Raw genomic sequence first — 20840 nt, forward strand, 5'->3', positions numbered from 1 at the left:
TTTAATTTCATGTAGATAAAGGATTTACAATCAATCACTGGCAGAAAAAGTCAAAGTAGCTAAATGAATTTTCTTTTAATATACATACAGATTTGTTGCATTTCTAGTTTGTGCAGCTAAGATGGTATCACGGGTCTAAAAGATGGGGAAAAACAAAAAATAATTTTTTTTAAAAGATGGAAAAAACCCTTCACAATAAATTGACTTCAAAAGTGTCTACTAGTTGCTATGTCTCTGTCTTGGAAAGATCTGAAAAACAAACTCTTCAGGGCGCTTGGGTGGTTCAGTTGCTTAAGCATCTGCCTTCAGCTCAGGTCATGATCTTGGGGTCCTAGGATTGAGACCCACTTCAGGCTCCCTGCTCAGTGGGGAGTCTGCTTCTCCCTCTCCCTGTCCCACCATTCGTATGCTTGCTCTCACTCTCAAATAAATAGAATCCTAAAAACAAACAAACAAAAAACAAACTCTTCGGTAATTAAAAATCCTTCTTAAGAGCTAGCCACAGGTAATGTTTTACCTGGACCCCTGGTTCTCAATCTCATTACTGAAGACTGTTACGCTTCCAATTGTGCAGTTCCTAGCATATTGTAGATATTGAATGTACAAATTAACTCTTCAATCTCTTAAGATGTCTTGTTTTAAATTAATTATTTTCTTATTGTATAACAATTCATCACACCAAAATGACATACTCTTTGGTGTCTTAGTTTTTTCCTATATTACCAAAGTATAGTTTTATTCATTTTTAAGTGCAACATAATATTTCATCAAATGTTTATAAGCCATAACTGACTTCGCCATATTCTTAACCATATTCTTAGATATTTAGCCTGTTTCAATGTATTCTAAATTAAAATTTAAAAGTCAAGAGTACAAAAATAAACATTACATGTGTTTTTAAGTTGTTAAAGCATGATCAAGGCAAAATAGAAAGTTTGTATCATTAAAACAAACCAATGACAAAAATCCAGCAACATCAGGAACAGTTCACTGATTTATTAGATGAACAAACATATATCCATATAATCAATGAAAACTGTACGATATATAAAATAATTTAAGAAATGTCGGGAATTAGCAGCACCATCCGTTATTGAAATAGCAAGAAAAACTTCACATATTTTATCCAAACACGAGAAGAAACTACTTTAAGACCTAATAATGCCATTGAGTGTCTGGGATGATTGAGAAGGGCACCTTTTTAGGCAAATACACCTCCTTCTACTCCAAAGATTTGGCGAGTATATCTGATGATTAATGTTTCAGAAAAATGCTACTGAATTAAGAGATACTGCATAGTATTTAAATTAGAATAGGGAGACTAACACCAAGCTACTTTCAGCATGGCTCAAGACTTCTGCTATGAAAAATTTAGTTCTGAATTATGAAATTAGAAATAAAAAATAATTTTTAAAAGACACTAGCTGTCTCTAAGAAACATTAAGTGGAACACAGGTCACTATGAAAATACATCACTTTTCCAGTTTGCTTAATAATTTACTTTAAAAAGTTGTGTAGTTTTCATCACAAGTGACTTATACAAATTTCTTAATAAGCATTTTTAAAAGTTTAAATGTATTTCTAAAATCTAATAGATTCTTTTGATTTTTTTTTAACCTTTAGCCCTGTTGTTACATTTACTGTGTATCAGAGTAAGAGACTGAGTTTGTGCGAAGTATACAAATTTACACACATTTTACAGCAACTTATATCCTACCATCTATAAAATTCACATTTATAATACAAGCAAGTACAAGGCCAGGATAAAACTGTTGAATTCCAGAAAGTCAAACTGTATACTATTTTTATTTTGTCCCCTTAAAAAAAGTTCAAGTTCGGCACCAACTTCGAAAAGCCCTCTTAAATCCTAAGTTTGGGAAAAAAACCACTTTTCAGATACATTTCAGCAGACACAAACAGTTTTTCTGTGCTGATGAAGTAAAGGATTTCCAATTTTCTTCTGGCCCCGAAGTCTGCGCCGCATGGTAAGTTTAACAGAGTTCTTTCGCTGGGAGCTTGTGGGGAGGCTTGCAGGCTGAGCACCACTACTTCTACTTAACCCATTTCGTCTATGCTTCTTCACAAGAGGACCAGAGTTGGACTCTTCTAATGTCCTTTTAAAGTTTGCTGGAGGGGTTCTTTCAACTTCTTGGGCTTTCATCTGACCTGGAGTTGACATCTTTAAATTTTTTTGGTCCATGATGGTATTTGTTGAATTGGTAGGCACAAGGCCAACTGACAGGCTATTATTCAAAGAATCATGTATCCTTAACGTCAGGGCTTTAGTGCAATTTTCTTCAAGTGGCTCTGGATCTTTTGAGGGTATGACTGCTGCCTGGACACTTCCTCGAGCTACCTCAGCTGGGACTTCTAAATAATTCTCTGAGAAGGCATTACTATGAACAAGGGCAGGTACATGGTCCTGAGAGCTCAGCCGTGGCCACGGGTCCTCCTCCAGTGACTGAAAAACAAGAAAGTAAGCCAAATAAATAATCTATCCTAGAATTCAGCTTAACCATTAGGGAGATGAAGAAACTCTATTAGAATAAGTGACAAATCTGGTTGGTTGGTTGGTTGATTTCCTACTTTCCTATTTTTTTTTCCCTATATTCTCATCTCTGAATATTCAGTAGCACAGAAAATATAAAGTACAACATTAAAGCAATAATGTCATACTGCAAACTCATATTGCTGCTTTGTACCTATCTCCCAAACACCAGAGGCTATTCTAGGACTTGAGAAAAGCAGGATGTCTGGGAACCTAGAGAGCAGGGCTGGGGAAATCTCGAAGAAATAAATGAAAATCATATGGAAACTTTCAGGTATTGGGTTTTTTTTTTAATATTTCATTTTATTTATTTGACACAGAGAGAGAGAGAACAAGCAAGGGGAGCAGCAGAGGGAAAGGGAGAAGCAGACTCTCCGCTGTGCAGGGAGCCCCATGTGGGGCTTGATCCCAGAACCCTGGGATCATGACCTGAGCCAAAGGCAGACACTTAACCGACTGAGCCACCCAGGTGCCCCTCAGGTATTGTTTTTTTAAAAGCTTGACAAGTCATTCACATATGCACTACCCCTTTAGATATAGTACTCTAGATCTACATATACTCAGAATATTTTTCCCATTGCCAGATAGATATTTTTCCTATCAAACCCAAATCTCCCATAGTACTAATATTTTATAAAATCATTGTCTTAATAGTTTCTCAAGAACAGACTTTATGCATAAATACTATGTCTCTCAAGTATATAACATTTCCCTCAAATCTTTTTCTCTTTTAATCAAGTAGTTTATTAAAATATTAGTATATTCTGAAGTAAACCCTTTTGTGGAAGGGTAAATGAAAACATATTATCTGGTCTTCCTCTGATATAAAAATCCCTTAGAAAGAAATGCCTTTCAAAAAAGTGCTACATAAAAGTATACTTGCATTTCAATCTCACCATAAACATGAACATGCTTTAATGGAAAAAAATATATTGACTTTAGGTCAAATGGAAACTGGAGATGAGAAACCCTAGTTCCTAATTTGGTAAGGCCTCAAATAGACTGTTGTTGCTGCTGCTGTTTTTTTGTGGGGTCTTTTGGTTTTGTTTTGTTTTTTTTAAACTAAGAAAATACTCCTTCTTTCTGCAGTCATTGATTCATTTATCTTACATTGCATAGTTTATTGAAAGCACAATTCTCTTTATCTGTTTTATTTTATTGTTTAAATATTTTATTTATTTGACAGAGAGCCAGAGAGAGCCAGAGAGCACAAGCGGGGGGAATGGCAGAGGGAGGAGAAGCAGGCTCCTCCCAACGCAGAACTCGATCCCAGGACCCTGGGATCATGACCTGAGCCGAAGGCAGCCGCTTAACCCAACTGAGCCACCCAGGCACCCCTCTTCTTATCTGTTTTAACACTGAATAGATGTTGAGTAGCAACCTTATTTCAAAGTACCAGTGTTGAGAAAGGATAACAAGATAGTCTTCATTCCAGGACATTTACACATGGCTTTCAATAATATCAGCAAGACATGTATGTGAGTTTATCCTTCTGCATTAGGTTGGTTCCAGTGCCTACCCTGGTCACAAGCAGGCTCTGGATAATCACAGAAAACTATATCTACTCATAAGAAATTGTTGAGCTACAGTCTGTCCTGCTTTAATACAGAACACGAATTTACAACAAGACGAGGCAGACAGAGAAGGCTTCCTACTACCAATCACATCACTAATTTAGGCATAAGAAAGAAAGTAATAACCAAGCCATTGACAGGAATAGAACATACAGCTCTAGTTTGTAAAACAAGGTTAGATATTAGATGGAATTCCTTTATAAGAGAAAACCAATGGAACAATTTCAGAGTTAACACAATTTATTATAATTTCTGTTGCATTGTGTCTTTTTAAATTCACAAGATTATTATTCTGACACTACATGTGTGCTGGCTTTTCTTCCCCCCACTTTCTCCTTGAACTTTTCCTTTTCCTGCTCTTTTTATTGGCATTCTGTGGGAATACATTGCATCTGTTAGCCCAAGCAACTGCTTAGACTTCTCAGACTCATCCCAGTTTAATTACTTGAATTGCTAGATCTTCTTACATGTTCATAAAACATGTGATATTGAGATATTACCTCCTAAAAACAAAAACTTTAAAAGTTTCACTACTTCAGAGATCAACTTCCTTGCTCCACCAATCTTACAATCCAACATTAAACAACTAATTGAAAATTGTGCCTAGAACACAATTGAAACTAAACGTTAATTTTCTGAAAGAACCCCCTTCCTCATTCCTCCTTCCAATAGCTTTTGGCTTATTACAAAACAGCTAAATTGGGATGTCTGGGTGTCTCATTTGGTTAAGCGTCTACCTTTGGCTCAGATCATGATCCCAGGACCCAGCCCCTCATCGGGCTCCCTGCTCAGCAGGGAACCTGCTTCTCCCTCTCCCCTTGCCTGCTGCTCCCTCTGCTTGTGTTCTCTCTCTTGCTGTCACATAAATAAATAAAATCTTTAAAAACAACCAACCAAACAAACAAACAAACAAAACAGCTAAATTTAGTTTTGTCCTAAAGAAAGGACAGAAGAAAATGTGTGCCAGAGTAATATATCACTTAAACAGAGGTATTTCTACCACATCCATCCCAAAACAAGGATCTGAATACTGGTATATCTTAGGATCCATACAGAAGTTGACATGTCTATAAATAGATAAACCTAGTTTCAAATGCCTACTCTAAATGTGGGAAAGTCTTAAAAACCAAACTGACCAAAATGTCATTCTATTTATCTAGATGTTACTAAATATGGGATTATTTTAACAAGAAAATAAATCAGATTATGGTTGTCAATTAAGATAAAACACAATTTCTTAGGCAGAGATTTGTCTTTATTTACTTGTTACATCAGAGCTAACAACACTATTCTGAATGGCTCCAAATATTTTCTTATATTTTGGTGGGGCCAACTGATTAACAACCAACCAATGCCTAAATATAAGTTAGTGCATACATAAATCTCCTTACCTTTATTATTATTAGATCATTATGTTTCCAGATTTTTAGAAATAATTTTTTAAAAACATTTTATGTGGAGCGCCTGGGTGGCTCAGTCGGATGGGCAATTAACTCTCGGTTTCAGCTCAGGTCATGATCTCAGGGTCATGAGATGGAGCCTGGTGTTGGGCTCCGCCCTGGGTGTGGAGCCTGCTTAAGAGTCTCTCACTCCATCTCCCCCTTTGCCCCTCAATCCCATGCATGCTCTTGCTCTCTCAAAAATTAAATACATACATACATACATACATACATACATACATACATAAAAGGAAGTCCTCAGAAGTCCCAAGTATAACAAAACAGTTATCGATACTACTAATTTTAAGTAGGAAATACTGGGATGAAATCAGAAGAAGGGAAATATAGTACTATTTAAATTTGTTTATTTCATAGCATATCTTAAACTCATTCAAAATTATGAGTAAGAAAGGAATAATGTTTCTTGTCCATGTTATTCAACAACCAGTTCTAAGATCTGATATCCCAGGTCCACTTCAATCTTGAGTCTATATGATCTTATCCAAATTGCTTAATTTCTCAGTCTTATTACCTATAAGATGGAATAACATCTGTACTAGTTACTTATTCGGTTTATGAAGTTCAAATGAAATATATATGAAAGTACTTCACAAACTTAAATGTTTACAAATGTTCATAGTATTAGAAGGGGATCATTAAAATATTGTTAATGTACATCTCCTTTCCATTAGGTGCTGTATGCACACCTGGCATTCAGAACAGTACTGATGTGATGATGAATCAGTGATAATAAGTTACATGACAAAGACCCATCACTTCCCTGAACCTAGTTCAAATCCAAAATCCTATGATATGAAGAATTTGAAAAACTTTTCAGGCAACACTAACCAAAGAAATTCTGTCTATTAAAAAAACTCAAATACTATAGAGAACTATATACCTTGACTGGTGGTGTAGAACATGGGGAAGGAGTCATCACGCAGGTTTCTTGACTATTATAGGAAGGACTATCAGTCAGGTTCAGATAGAGCTCATCTTCACTGGTGAAATTTCCCTGACTGTCCACTCCTGGAGAAATGCAGATCACTATAGCACTAGTATTATCTGCTCGAAGCATACGCTGCCTCCAGCGGCCTAGTGCTCGATTAACAAGCATTTTGGCACAAGATTGTCCATGCTCACCCTGTATTTAAAAGAACAAGGAGAAAGAAGGTTAACAACTCAGATTTAGTTCTCACTACATCTGTATCAAATTAAAAAAGAGGTATTCAATATAGCTTACATAAATTAAATTTCCAAAATTTCAAACATTATCCACAGTCCCCGTAACTATGTTAAAATAATACTGCTCTAATTTTTTTAAAAAATAAGACAAGGCCTTAACCCATGGTTAAATTTCACCTGTATTTTTATCTTTTTGGTAGCAAGAAACTCAGTCTTCACTGTAACCTTAATTAGGAAAAGTTATACAGAAGTTATCTAAAATGGGAAGTTAACATCAAGTTATTACAGATAAACAATTCACAAATAAGATAATCAGGCATGGCAAAAACAAAAAACAAAAACCCTCACTGCAAAGGGCCAATTTCTTCCTAAAATAATATTTTCTGCAAATCAAAGACAATGATCCAACATAAAAATTGTCAAATATGAACAAAATCCAGAGACAAGAAAATATAAACAATTGTTAAACATATACAGTTGATCCTTGAACAATGTGGGGTGTTAGAGGTGCCAACTCTCCCACACAACTGAAAATCCATGTATAGCTTTTAATTCCCCTCAAACTTAACTACTAGTAGCCTACTGCTGACAGAAGCCTTACGAATAAAATTAAGTTGATTAGCACATATTTTGTATGTTATCTGTATTATATACTGTATTCTTACAATAAAGATAGAAAAAAAAGACAATTATAAGGAAAATACATGTACAGTGCTATACTATAAAAATCCATGTTAAGTGGACCCACATAGTTCAAACTCATGCTGTTTAAAGGTCAACTATGTATAAAAATGATGTCACTCGTATGAGGAAAAAAAGCAATATAATAAGTGGCTATAGTATGGAGACCAAATGCATACCAACAGAAAGAGTGGCGGGGGGGAACCTTAAATCATCTCACGTTAGGGGCGCGTGGGTGGCTCAGTCAGGTAAGTGTCTGCCTTTGGCTCAGGTCAGGATTCTGGAATCCTGGGACTGAGCCCCATGTAGGGTCCCTGCTCAGAGGGGAGTCTCCCTTTCCCTCTGCTCTTCCCCCCTGCTTATGCTGGCTCTCTTTCTCAGATAAATAAATAAAATCTTTTAAAAAATGATTTCATGTTACCCAAAATAAATGTAGCGGAATAAAACTTTTAGCATCATACACATATTCAATACATGGATTCAGTAACTACTAAGTTTCAAAAAATGGAAATGAAAATGATATGCTCCAGAATATAGGGCCATATATCTTAAAAAGTATCTCTATAGAAATAATGTAAACATTAATGTACTATAAATATAAAATATTAATATAACTTACTATAATACATACTATATAATATATATTAAAAGCACTATATAAAAAAATATAAGTACTTTTTGTCATCTCTATACCTGAAGTTAATATATTCGAAATGGATAAAGAACTGTGGTTTTTCATCCTTTCCTTGGGAAAATGGGGAATCATCTTTATTTGGGGTTATCTGATCTTGGGTATATTACAGTATTCCAACCCATTATTGATGGCAAACTGCAAATAACTCCTCTCAGCTGCCTTATAATCTTTGCTGCCACCCATTGTCTGTCATTGCCAACTTTGCACTGGTAATTTTGTTAAGGGCCTAGAAGGTTTTCCTACACCTACTAACAATAGAATCCTTACATTCATTATCAACTATCCTCTATTTTAAAAATACATATTGAAAATACAGCTTTTCAGTAACTCTCCACTAACTGAATATAAAGACCTAACTTCCTAACAGCATTTAAAACCATTTTGTCTCCTCTCCTCCAGTCACATCAAGCTATACTTGTGAAACCTGAATATGTCAAATTTGTCTCTCTTCGACTTCACACATTTTATTCCTTTTCCTGGAAAGCTTCTCTCTCCTCACTTATCTATTTACCTGGTAAATTCAATCCCACCTTTAAGAATTGCTCAAGTATCACTCTTGTCTAAGAAACTTTCTTATGCAATCTTCCCAGGTTTCCAGTCTTCTCCCTCTCAGTTCTCGTAACACTTGTTCTAAATATTGTTATATGAATGCTTCCTTCAGTACTAATTCTAAAGCCACTCTAGTGTTTATGAATAGGTTCTCTCAATCTGGCTTATGACCTTATCATGCCACTGAAATGTTTCTCTCTCTCATCATTAAAGAATTTTATAGACAAAAGAATCTTTATTTTATTTACTCTTTCTTTTACACCTGATGTCACTAACCAAATGCAACATGTTAGCCCCAAGGCTATAAAAATGAATTGAGACACAACTCTTACCTTTAAACAACTCACAAATCAAGCAGGGGTCCTGACAGCTATTTACATATCCTACTTATAACAATATGGTAAATGCTGAACAAGGACCATATTCTATTTACCTAGTACCTAATGTTAGCTGGGTGAATGGCAGCAATTTAATACAAATCCTTTCATTTTTGACTTTTTTCCTGCCAAAATATAGCTTTACCATTCCTGCCATCTGAGAGAAAGATCATCTTTTCCAAGAATAGCCCATCCCCTTGATTCCAGTTAAACTCTTCATCCTCTTCACCCTTTTTATTGAAGGTCACTAATGAAAGATCCTAACTGTAAAACCCAATATCCTGTTCTCATCCAGCTGCCTCTACTTCTTTGCAGAATTTGACACTGCTGCCTACTACCCCCAAAACACTCTTTTCTTGCCTTCAACACCATCACACTCTTCTAATTTTCCTTACTTTGTCACTGCTCAGAATGAAGAGGAAATAAATTTGCAAGCAGGTCAGGAAGGAAAGAAAAGGATTTTCTCATTGATGGTTGTTTCTTGGTTTGCAATTGACTGATAAAAAGATGGATGACATTATTACCATGTAACTCAGCAATCCCAGTGCTAGGTATACACTTAAGAGAAGTGAAAACATGTCCACACAAAAACTTGTATGTGAATGTTTACAACAGTCATTCATAAGAGCCCCAAAGTGGAAACAACCCAAATATCCATCAACTGGTGAACGGATGGATAAATTAAATGTTGTATATCCGTTGATGGAAAATTACTCAGCCCTAAAAAGGAATAAAGTACTTTTATTTACAAGCAACAGGGATGAACCTTGAAAATATGCTTAAGTGAAAGAAGTCAAATACAAAAGGTCACATATTGTATGATATCATTTATATGAAATATCCAAAACAGGCAAAAATACAGAGACAGAAAGAATAGTGGTTGCCAGTGGGTGGGGATAACAGGAAATAGTGAATGACTGCTAGTGATTATGGGTTTTGGAGGCAGTGATAAAAATGTTCTGGAATGAGATAGTGGTGACGGTTGCACAACTTAGAGAATATACTACGAACCACTGAGTTACACATTTTAAAAAGGTAAACTTTATGGTATATAAATTATAGCTCAATTTTTTAAAAAGGATTAATGAGGTTTCATAGCCCATTAAGCCAAGGGCTGTTAATAACAAAGTCTGTGGTTGCGTGTTTTGTTATCTAGTTTCATTTATTTATATCTGTCTCATTTCCCTGACGAGCTGCAAAGTTTGCTTTACGTAATTCTAGAGCCAGGCAAACGCAAGTATCTACTTAAAGTGAACATCCTTAGACCTCTGACAAAGCAGAACAATGTATAGACAACAATATCAAATTATTGAGTCATTTCTCACCATTAAATATTTTTTCTCCTCTTGGTCCTGGCACATTGAGATGGCATCCTGTGGTGGAATCATATTCCAAAGTCCATCACTCCCCAAGATAATATACTTGTGCTTCTGGGGATCAAGAGTGTGGACACTTGTGTCTGGTTCAGGTGACACCACAAACTCACCACTGAAGAAATCATAGCTCCACAGATCACCTTGGGAGGGGGCAGAAATAAGAAGCAAGAAGTGTTACTTCCAAGCTAGTAATATCTTGTCAACAGATTAAAGGAGAAAACCTACATGTTCATCTAAATAGATGCAGAAAAGCAACTGATAACATTCAAAATCCATACATGATTAGAAAAAAAAAAAAAAACTTCTTGGTGCACCTGGGTGGCATACTCAGTTGAGTGTCTGACTCTTGCTTTCAGTTCAGGTTGTGATCTCAGGGTCATGGGATTGAGACCTGCAACAGGCTTCCCACTTCACGGGGAGTCTGCTGGGGAGTGTCTCTCCCTTTCCATCTCCTACCCACCCCCCAGCTTGTGCTCTCTCTCTCAAATAAAGAAAGCTTAAAAAAAAAAAGGAAGAAAGAAACCATTTACTTTTCTGTGATACATAAGACAAAGTAAGTGGAACAATATAACTTTTCTTTTACTCCCCAAAACTGGGGAAAGAGTAGACAAAAGGGAGAAAACATTAACCTCTGCCTCTTTTATTGTGAAATACTCTGGGTAAAGACCTAAATTAAAAGCAAAAGGTTTGGGGCACCTGAGTGGCTCAGTCAGTTAAATGTCTGCCTTTGGCTCAGGTCATGACCTCAGGATCCTGGGACTGAGCCCCACATTGGGCTCCCTGCTCACAGGGAACCTGCTTCTCCCTCTCCCCCTCCCTGTTCTCTCTTGCCTTCTCTCTCTCTAATACATACATATAATCTTAAAAAGAAAAATTAAAAATACAACACCAATTTAAGATGGATGGTGATGATGGTTGCACAACACTGTGTAAATGAACTTAATACCACCACAGACCTGTATACTTAAAATGGTTAAGATAGCAAAATTAAATATATTTGCCATAATTAAAACATACACAAATTTAGTTGTTTCCACTCCTACTCTGTAATAGTTTAGTCTTGTTCTTAAGACATAACTCTTAACCATAACCTTAAAAAAATGCAGTATTTTCTCATTTTATCTATCTATGCCTCTTATTCCCATATCTGTGTTCCAGTTACACTGGCCTTCGTCAGAGTCCCTTATTATATTCACCATCCTTCCTCATATCACAGAGCTGCTCACAAACACAGCTCCTATGCTTACAACACATGTTCCTCCTCTCTTAACAACTAGTAATTCTTCAAACTTCAGCTCAATATCAAATATCTCTTGCCTCTCTAGCTAGGTATAATACCCTTATTTTAAGTTCTCATTAGCACATATACAAGTATTTAGAGATGTAGTTTTTCAGCTTTTTTTGTGATCGGATGAAGGCCTCTCCCCTTCTCTAAACTATAAGCTTCCATGAAGACAAAGACCACATGCTCAGCAAGGAATAAATGATTTGCAAGATTCACATACAATTCTATTAGGCAGCCACTAGAAGGCACCTTTGCTACATCTGTACTCAAGTAATTCTAATCCTCGTGAGTGCCTAAAAATGGTACCAATTTTCTGTTAAGCAAACTTCTCTTTCCCAAAAAGCTAGATGAAAAATGGCCATAAACCAGAAGAATGGTGCGAAATACTATAATTTACTATGAGCCAATAAGTATTACCATGCAACAAGTTAAACTTTATTTTTTTTTAATATTTTATTTATTTATTTGAGAAAGAGAGAGAGCACAAGTGGGGTGAGCATCCGAGGAAGAAGCAGACTCCCTGCTGAGCAGGGAGCCGATATGAGACTTGATCCCAGAACTCCAGGATCATGACCTGAGCCTAAGACAGACGCGTAACGTCTGAGCCACCCAGGCGTCCAACAAGTTAAACCATAAAAACTAAAACCGCAATTCTTAATAAAATTTTTTCCAATTGTCAAAATAAGGACTGGAAAAGTAATGTGACAAAGCATGTTTTTAGCTTAAGTGTTCAAATCTAAAAACTATTAATATTTCTGAGGAGAAAATATGTGATAGAAAAGTAAAATCAAGAGAAAAAAACAGCAATTTTTTCATTACTAAAACAATTTAATCTCTCCTACATTGATCTTTTTACATGAAAAAATTCATTCATTTCCTTATATATGCTTACAAAATTATATTAAAATAAAGTAACATTTGTAGGACATTACTATAGTAATTATATTTTATGTTCTACATGGAGTTTTCACTGCTCTAGTGGATCTTTCCCTTCTATTGTTTCTTCCCTTTTTAAAATAACAGCAGCAGGGACTCCTGGGTGGCTCAGTCAGTTAAGCATCTGCCTTCGGCTCAGGTCATGATCTCAGGGTCCTGGGATCGGGCCCCGAGTTGGGATCTCTGCTCAGTGGGGAGCCTGCTTCTCCTTCTCCCACTGCCTGCCTCTCTGCCTACTTGTGCTCTGTCAAATAAATAAAATATTTTTAAAAATTTTGTTAAAAACATAAAGTAACAGCAGCAAACCCTCTCTTGACCCTTTACTTTCCACTCCAACTGAAGTTCCATTTCTCTCCTTCCCTTTACAATAAAACTCCTAGGAAGAGTGTCTAAACTTGCTATATCAAATTGTCCTCCTCTTGCTCTTTCTTGAACCAACTCCAGTCATGACTGTGGTCTCACTATCCCACCAAAGCTACTTTGTCAAGGTCATCAATGACCTCCATGTTGCTAAACCCAGTGGTCACTTCTCAGTCTTCCCCTTACCTAATCCATCAACAGTATTTTAAATACGCCTATCAATGCTACTGGCTCTCAAATTGCTATCTCCAACCTAGACCTCACCTACTGTCAATTTTAAAAACCAGTAGCCAATTGGACATCACCACTTTTATATCTGATAAGCACCTTGAAGGTAACCTGCTAAAAACTGAACTCCTGACCTCCTTTTACAACTGATGTTCCAATATTTGCTATATCAGTTAACAGCAACTCAAACCTTCTAAGCTGCTCAGTTAAAAAAAAAAAAATCATTAAATAGTAAGGACATCTGCATTTGTTGTTCCTTCTGCCTAAACTCTCTTGCCCCAGAAACCCATAGGTCTCAATGCCTCATCTCTTTATTCAAATGTCTTCTTTTCAGACCTCCTCTACCCACCCCATTTAAAAATTCTTCTTCAAATGAAATGCTATGAAAGCAGATGTCTCCCAAATAATGCTCTGAATTTAAGCCTAGTACTTTATATTTATTCCTATTAAGTTTCACATTATTACTGCCAGCCTATTTTTATTTTATTTATTTATTTATTTTTTTAGATTTTATTTATTTATTTGACAGAGACAGCCAGCGAGAGAGGGAACACAAGCAGGGGGAGTGGGAGGGGAAGAAGCAGGCTCATAGCGGAGGAGCCTCATGTGGGGCTCGATCCCAGAACGCCGGGATCACGCCCTGAGCCGAAGGCAGACGCTTAACCGCTGTGCCACCCAGGCGCCCCTGCCAGCCTATTTTTAAAAACATTTTATTTGGAGGTCACATCAAATGTACAAAGTTACAAAAATAAAAAATAGGACAAAAAACACCAACATACTCTTCCACTCTACTCAGATTCACCTATTGCTGACATTTTATCTCATTTGCTTTATAAACATTGTGTTTGTGTGTATATGTAAAACAAAACTTTTTTTAACATTTTATTTATTTATTTTAGTGGGGGAGAAAGAAAGTACACAAGTGGGGGAGGTGCAGAGGTAGAGGGAGAAAAAGAATCCCAAGCAGATTCTGCGCTAAGCTCAGAGCCCGATATGGGGCTCAATCCCAGAACCCTGAGATCATGACCCAAGCTGAAATCAAGAGTCAGACAACTTAACCGACTAAGTCACCCAGGTGTTTCTGTAAAAAATATTTTAAATCATAGCTCTTAACCCCTAAATACTTCAATGTGTATTTTCTAAAAACAAGAATATTTTATTATCAGATGGTTTAATACTGTCTTTTATAGGCTCTAGCCTAAAATCAGGAATAGCATTTACTTGTGACATTTCTTTAGGTTATACATTCTTGGCCAGAATACTACATAGGGAATAGTGTCAGTCTCAGCACTATTCCTCATTAGTGATGGTAATTTGGTCATTAGGCAAGGTGCTGCCTGATTTCTCTATTTTCTAATTACTATTTTTTCTTTTTTTTTTTTAAGTTTATTTATTTAGTTTTAGTAATCTCTACACCCGATATGGGGCTGGAACTCACAACCCTGAGTTCAAGAGTTGCACGCTCTTCCAACTGAGCCAGCCAGGAACCTGTAATTACTATGTTTTCTCTCTTGCAACTAAAAGCAGTCTATGGGGAGATATTTTAAAATAATGCTGATATACCACTGCCTAAGTACTTTTGAGTATCTGTGTAATATAAAAAATTGAGGACTATATACTCTATTTCTTTCTCTAGGTAGTTAACAAATGTTGAACCAAGCTAAGGAAAAAACATAGATAGGGCTCCTGGGTGGCTCAGTTAGTTAAGCGTCTGACTCTTGGTTTCTGGTCAGGTCATGATCTCGAGGTTATGAGATTGAGCCCCATGTGGGGCTCCACGTTAGCGCAGAGTCAGCTTGGGATTATCTCCCTGTCCCTCACCCTTCTACCCCTCTCCCCGCTTGTGCTGTAATAAATAAATAAAATCTTTAAAAAAAAAAATAGAATCACATCAATCAAGATCTCTCTCCAAATACATTAGTTAATACCCTTTGTACTAACTATATATTCTATAGGAAGCTCATTCAATGCTGCTATTATTCAGTCTCCGTCTCCCCACCTTCACACTATCCTAATAAAAACCAGTGTATTTAATAGAGAAATTTGACTAGTAGCAGTTCGTAAGAAAAGTATCTAAAGACTGGCACTATTCTAATAAACCAACAAATGTGGTATGATTACTAAAAGCTAATGACAGGATTCCAGGACTCCACTAGCAGAAGTACAGTGCTCAGGGAGCACAAACTAAATATTTCCATTATACTTCACACTGATCAGACCACATCTTGCAGAATATCCTCAATTCTGGAACATTTATTAAAGGAATAAAGGAATATGACAAGAACAATGAAGGGTCTGAAATTAGCCTAGAGGAAAGACTAGAGAAACATGCTAGATAATTTTGAATAGGTAAATGACGGTCATTTTGTAAAAGGCAAAATAAGTACACTCCTCTGTTTTTGTTTCAGCACACAAAACTAGAACTAACATCTGAAAGATTCGTGGTGGCAGATTTTAACTGACAATTCTGCAAGAGTTTGTACTTTGAAATATTAAGATTTACTGAAGATATTCAAGCAGGGGCTGAATTACTTCTTGTCTGAATTACTCTAAAGATATCTCAGAACAGAGTAGAAATGTCTGTAACAGAAAAACCAGTTGGTTCTCTTGCTTTCCACCAGTCTTTCACCTGTTCCTTCTTTTCCACTACACAATCACGTATGGGTTTCAAGGCTTAAGATCCTTGGCACACACACTTCATATATACAAAATAACTTGGCATCTACTTTTCTAAATTGAAGGTTCACCTTACTTTTTGAACTCGAAGACCTTGCCCTCAGTCCAATCAGTTGAGTTCCCCATTAAAAAAAACAAAAAACAAAAACTCTGTTTTTGGGGTGCCTGGGTGGCCCAGTCAGTTAAGTGTCCAACTCTTGGTTTCAGCTCAGATCGTGATCACAGGGTCCTGGGATCAAACCCCGTGTCGTGGGCTCCACATTGAGCATGGAGTTGGCTTGAGATTCTCACTCCCTCTCCCTCTGCTCCTCTTGCTCCTGTTCCCTAAAATAAATAATCTTAAACACACACACACACACACACACACACACACACACACACACGTTCTTTAGTAATATTAATTCCTTGCCAATTATTACATTCTTCCCTCTTTTTCCTTCCCAGCAACTGAATGATCTATTATATCACATGCTTGTACTATGAACGAATAACCTGGGAAACTCAGCCTGTGATTCTGCAAAAATCTACAATATATGTGAAGTGCCTAGAACACTGCTACAGGCCCCCAATAGTACCCCTGCCTTCAATTTCATTACCCTATTATTCTAACCACTACAGCAGCCAAAATGACCCTTAAAAAAAAACAAAAAAAAACAAAAACCACAAACTGGGGACGCCTGGGTGGCTCAGTCAGTTAAGCATCTGCCTTCAGCTCAGGTCATGATCCTGGGGTCCTGGGATCGAGTCCCACATCGGGCTCCTTGCAGAGCAGGAAACCTGCTTCTCCTTCTGCCTGCAGTTCCCTCTGCTTGTGCTCTCTTTGACAAATTAATTAATTAAAAAAAAAAACTGGATCATGTCACTGCCCTACTTCAATAAACAGCAACGGTAACATTTATAGAGCACTTATTATGTGCCAGGTACTATTTTAAGTACTTTACATATATTAAGTCATCCAATACTCACAACAGAATGAGGCAGGTATCACTATGAGCCCCATTTACAACTGAAAAAACTGTGTCACATATATTAAGTAATTTACATATAGTAAGTGATTTGCCCCAGTTTGTACAGTAAGTAACAGCATTGGCATTGGCCCCTAGAAATTTTGGCTCCAAAGTCTATCTCTTTACCACTGTGATATACTTCCCCCACTCAATTCCTTCCCAAAAGTAGTTAAAATAAAATTTCTTATCATGGTCTAGCTATAAAGCCTTTAGTTCTTGCCTACCACCCATAATGTCTTCACCAAACTCCTTACCTTACTTAACCTGCATGGCTTTTTTAAAAGATTTTCTTTATTTATTTGTGAGAGAGAGAGAGCGAGAGCAGGGGGAGCGGCAGGCAGAGGGAGAAGCAGGTTCCTTGCTGACCAAGGAGTCCAATATGCAGGACAAAATCCCAGGAGCCTGCGATCATGACCTGAGCCGAAGGCAGACACTCAACAGACTGAGCCACCCAGGTGTCCCTGCATGGCCCTTCTTAATTGGGTCAGTGTCCCCATCTCCACCTTCATTTCACATCTCTACCTCCTCTCTCTCACACTGGTTTCATTCATGTTCTTTATAGACATCAAGCCCTTTTCTTCCTGCATTAGGATTCTTTGCTCATAAACAACAATTTCCAGCTCAGGTTAACTTAGGCCAAAAGGCAGCTAGGAAGAAAATCAAGTAGTTCACACAACAGACAAGAAGCTGGAAAACCAGGCATGGATACAGGGCAGTTCTAAGCCTTAGGCAGGAAAACCCAACCTCATCAATGGACACTGCTTAAGGAAGTCCGTATCACTAGGATGAATTCATTCCAACCAGTTTGTTTTTAATTTTTGTCCTTACTAGATTCACAATTCAAAAATCCTAGAACAGAGGCTCTGACTGATCTGGCTAAGCTTGCCCATGTTTTACAAAAGAACCTTAATAGGAATGTCTAAATTAAGACTGCACATATTAGGGAAGATGTAATTTCCAAAATTTCATTATGTTATTTAGGTAGGAAAAGAGAATATATGCTAGACAACTCCTATATCCCCCATCCCAAATCAAATGTCTACTAACTGCCTAACGGCCTTTTGGGAATACTACAATTCTGCTTTGACTGTTATTTTCCTTGGTCCTTTCTCCTCCTTCAGGTCTTAACTCAAATATTACCTGTTTAAAAAATGTTTCTTGATAATCCTCTTTAATGTAGCCTTCCCCTGCCACCTACTATCCCTCCCACCAATTACAGGTACATCATCTTGTTTAATTTCTTTACGACACGTTTTAGAACAATTTTCTCATCTGTTCATTTATTATCTATTTCCCCACCAGATTATAGGTTCCATGAATAGTGGGTATATCTGCATTTGATCACCAAAGATGAATTAGAGACAGTAATATGGTAGGCAGAATAACCTTTTGAAAATGCAAATCAGATGGTGTTACTCCTTACCCTGCTATCCTTTAATGTTTCCCATTATACTTACGCTGGAATGCAGATATCTGCTATGATGTGACCCACGTCTGCCTCAATAACTCTAGACTTTTGATAATTCCTAGAACATGCCAAGATCTTTCCCAATTCAGGATCCATGCCTAGAATACTCTTTAACAGGTTCTTCACAAGAATAGCTCCTTCTCAGCCATCAAATCTCAGCTAAAATAACACTGCCTAAAAAGAGCATTTTCATCACACTATATAAAATAGTTTTTCCCTTCTAAATTATTCTTTATCATAGAACACCATTTCTTTCCTTCATGTATTTCCTAAACCGTAATTATTTCATTTACAAGCTTACTTCTTTATTGCCTGTCTCCCAAACTACATAGTCTTGCTCCATGAAAGCAGACAGAAAATATATAATCAGTATTATCTCTCCAAAGCCTGATTCAGTGACTGGCACTAAGTCAGTACTCAAGTATTTGTTAGAGGAAAGAAGGAAAAAATTGGTGTTTTCTAAACGAAATTCTCTGTACAAAAAATTTAACCAGCACATCCAAGATAAGGTATTTCTCTAGCTATAATCCTCAAGCCTTCCATCCAAAACCAGGTAGCCTAGAAAATAAGTATGTTTATTTTGTCACGAACAATTTATTTTGCTAGCTAATGAGAAATAGAGCTTTGAAGGCTCTTAAGAGAAATATGAAAGGCTGAAGTAGGGAAGCACATTTAAAAATAATTTTAAGGATAACACCAAGCTTAGACATACATATAACTTCCCTAAGTATAGGTGGGAATCAGCAAAATGTTGAAAATGACTCATGATTAAACAGCAACAGGCACTGAAATCCATATTTTAACCATCCCCTCCATTAAATTTTAAAGGATTTATTGTAACAGTGTACCCCCATTTTCTGTCAAATGAGGACTTAGGTCTTAGTCTCCTCTTTAATGTTACCACCATACATTGTAGAAAATCCAGTATGATTTCACCAGATGTAAGTCCTACTTACCAAGTGCTCTTGCTACTGCCAGAAAAGGAATCTGGTCAATAACTGTGCTCCTTCTAACAGGTCCATTGTGAGTGAGCCGAGGTCGTTTCCAAACTACACGATTCACCCCAGACTTGTTCATCACACTGAAAAAGAGTTCACAAAAATACTCTAAATGAATAAAATATAACAACTAACGTAGCTCAATGTGTTAAATAACTAAACAATCAGATTACATGATCACAAAATAATGACTTATCTGTTTCAGACACAAAGATGCATAAACCAAAATTCCTGTTCAGAGAGGGAAGACAAAATAGGGTAGATTAACACGAGGAGAATTGAGATTGCTGAGGTAGTTTAGACAGAACGGAGTAGAAGTAATGAGAAGAAAAATGAGCAGACAGCATGTCAGAGAAAAAAGCAAGATAACGTGATAACTAAGAAAACTGAAGGGAGGAAGAAGAGGTTATAAATAAATAGTGATAAAAAAATTGAAAAGGAGAAGTTATACAGTTTTTGATGTATTTGAGGGTGCTAAAAACAGTACAACTTCAGTTTTCATATTTTTAATTTGAAGATATACCTCAAAAGAAATATCTATGTATTTAGATATTTCTGTAATTAGAAGCATGAGAGTAGACTTTGGAAACAGATCAGTTGTAGAGATATAGATGTGGGAGTTACAGAATAAGAAAAATCTTAGAAAGGAATTTGGCATCGGAGCAACAGAAATCTATAATTAGTACACAGAAAAGTTAGTACATGCTAGGGTGCCTAAAACATGGAAATATGGTCTAATCTTTAGGCAAAAAAAGTAATAATCAAAACACAACAGAGGGGCACCTGGGTGGCTCATTCGGTTAAGCATCTGCCTTCAGCTCGGGTCACAATCCCGGGGTCCTGGGATCAAGTCCCACATCGGGCTCACTGCTCAACAGAGTCTGTTTCTCCCTCTCCCTTTGCCCCTCTCCCCGCTGCTCGTGTGTGTGCACACACACTCTCTCTCATAAATTAAAAAAAAAAAAAATACACAATAGAGATGGTCTCTCAGCACGTGCCTGGCATGACTGAAATGGTAAACTGACCCTTAATTTAATCATAATCTGCCTGAATTTAAAAAAAAATCAATGAAAGAAAAATGTTCCTCTGGAAGGCTAGAAAAGTCGGCGGAAACAGCAGCAAAGAGAATTTTCAAGAAACAATATTAGCCTAACTGATATTAAATCCATCTGACAAGATACATGCATAAGATGAGGCTGATTCCCAAGACTTTCAAAGATAGATGACACTAAAATAATCTAAGTCTTCTCATTTAGAGCCCCTCTGCATCCAGAAATTCTTTGATTATAATCTGAAATTTCATTCATCTACAGCAAGCCAGCTGACAATAATATGTGGTTTCCTCGTCGGTTATTTTTCTCATGATTAATGAGTACTAAGACATCCTGACGTATACATGAGTGAGTCCTTCATTCGTTTATTATTGACCTTGAGTAGCATGACTCTATCTTCCTAAACT

The 20840-nt window shown here is 36.8% G+C and overlaps 1 protein-coding gene across 1 annotated transcript in view; it reads right to left on the reverse strand.

The window, feature by feature from the left end:
* Window positions 1-976: 976 nt before the first annotated feature.
* Window positions 977-20840, reverse strand: part of PPM1D (protein phosphatase, Mg2+/Mn2+ dependent 1D) — a 43553-nt gene continuing 23689 nt past the window's right edge. The window contains exons 3-6 of the mRNA XM_045773266.2: window positions 19340-19464; window positions 10373-10563; window positions 6463-6705; window positions 977-2461 (exon numbers count right to left, since the gene is read on the reverse strand). Of these exons, the coding sequence (XP_045629222.1) occupies window positions 1904-2461; window positions 6463-6705; window positions 10373-10563; window positions 19340-19464 (1117 nt within the window). The 3' untranslated portion in view covers window positions 977-1903. The remainder of the gene's footprint in view (window positions 2462-6462; window positions 6706-10372; window positions 10564-19339; window positions 19465-20840) is intronic.

Source organism: Ursus americanus, chromosome 23 (genome assembly GCF_024610735.1).
Source record: "Ursus americanus isolate L20-20 chromosome 23, mUrsAme1.1.p, whole genome shotgun sequence".
NCBI classification, from domain to species: Eukaryota; Metazoa; Chordata; class Mammalia; order Carnivora; family Ursidae; genus Ursus; species Ursus americanus.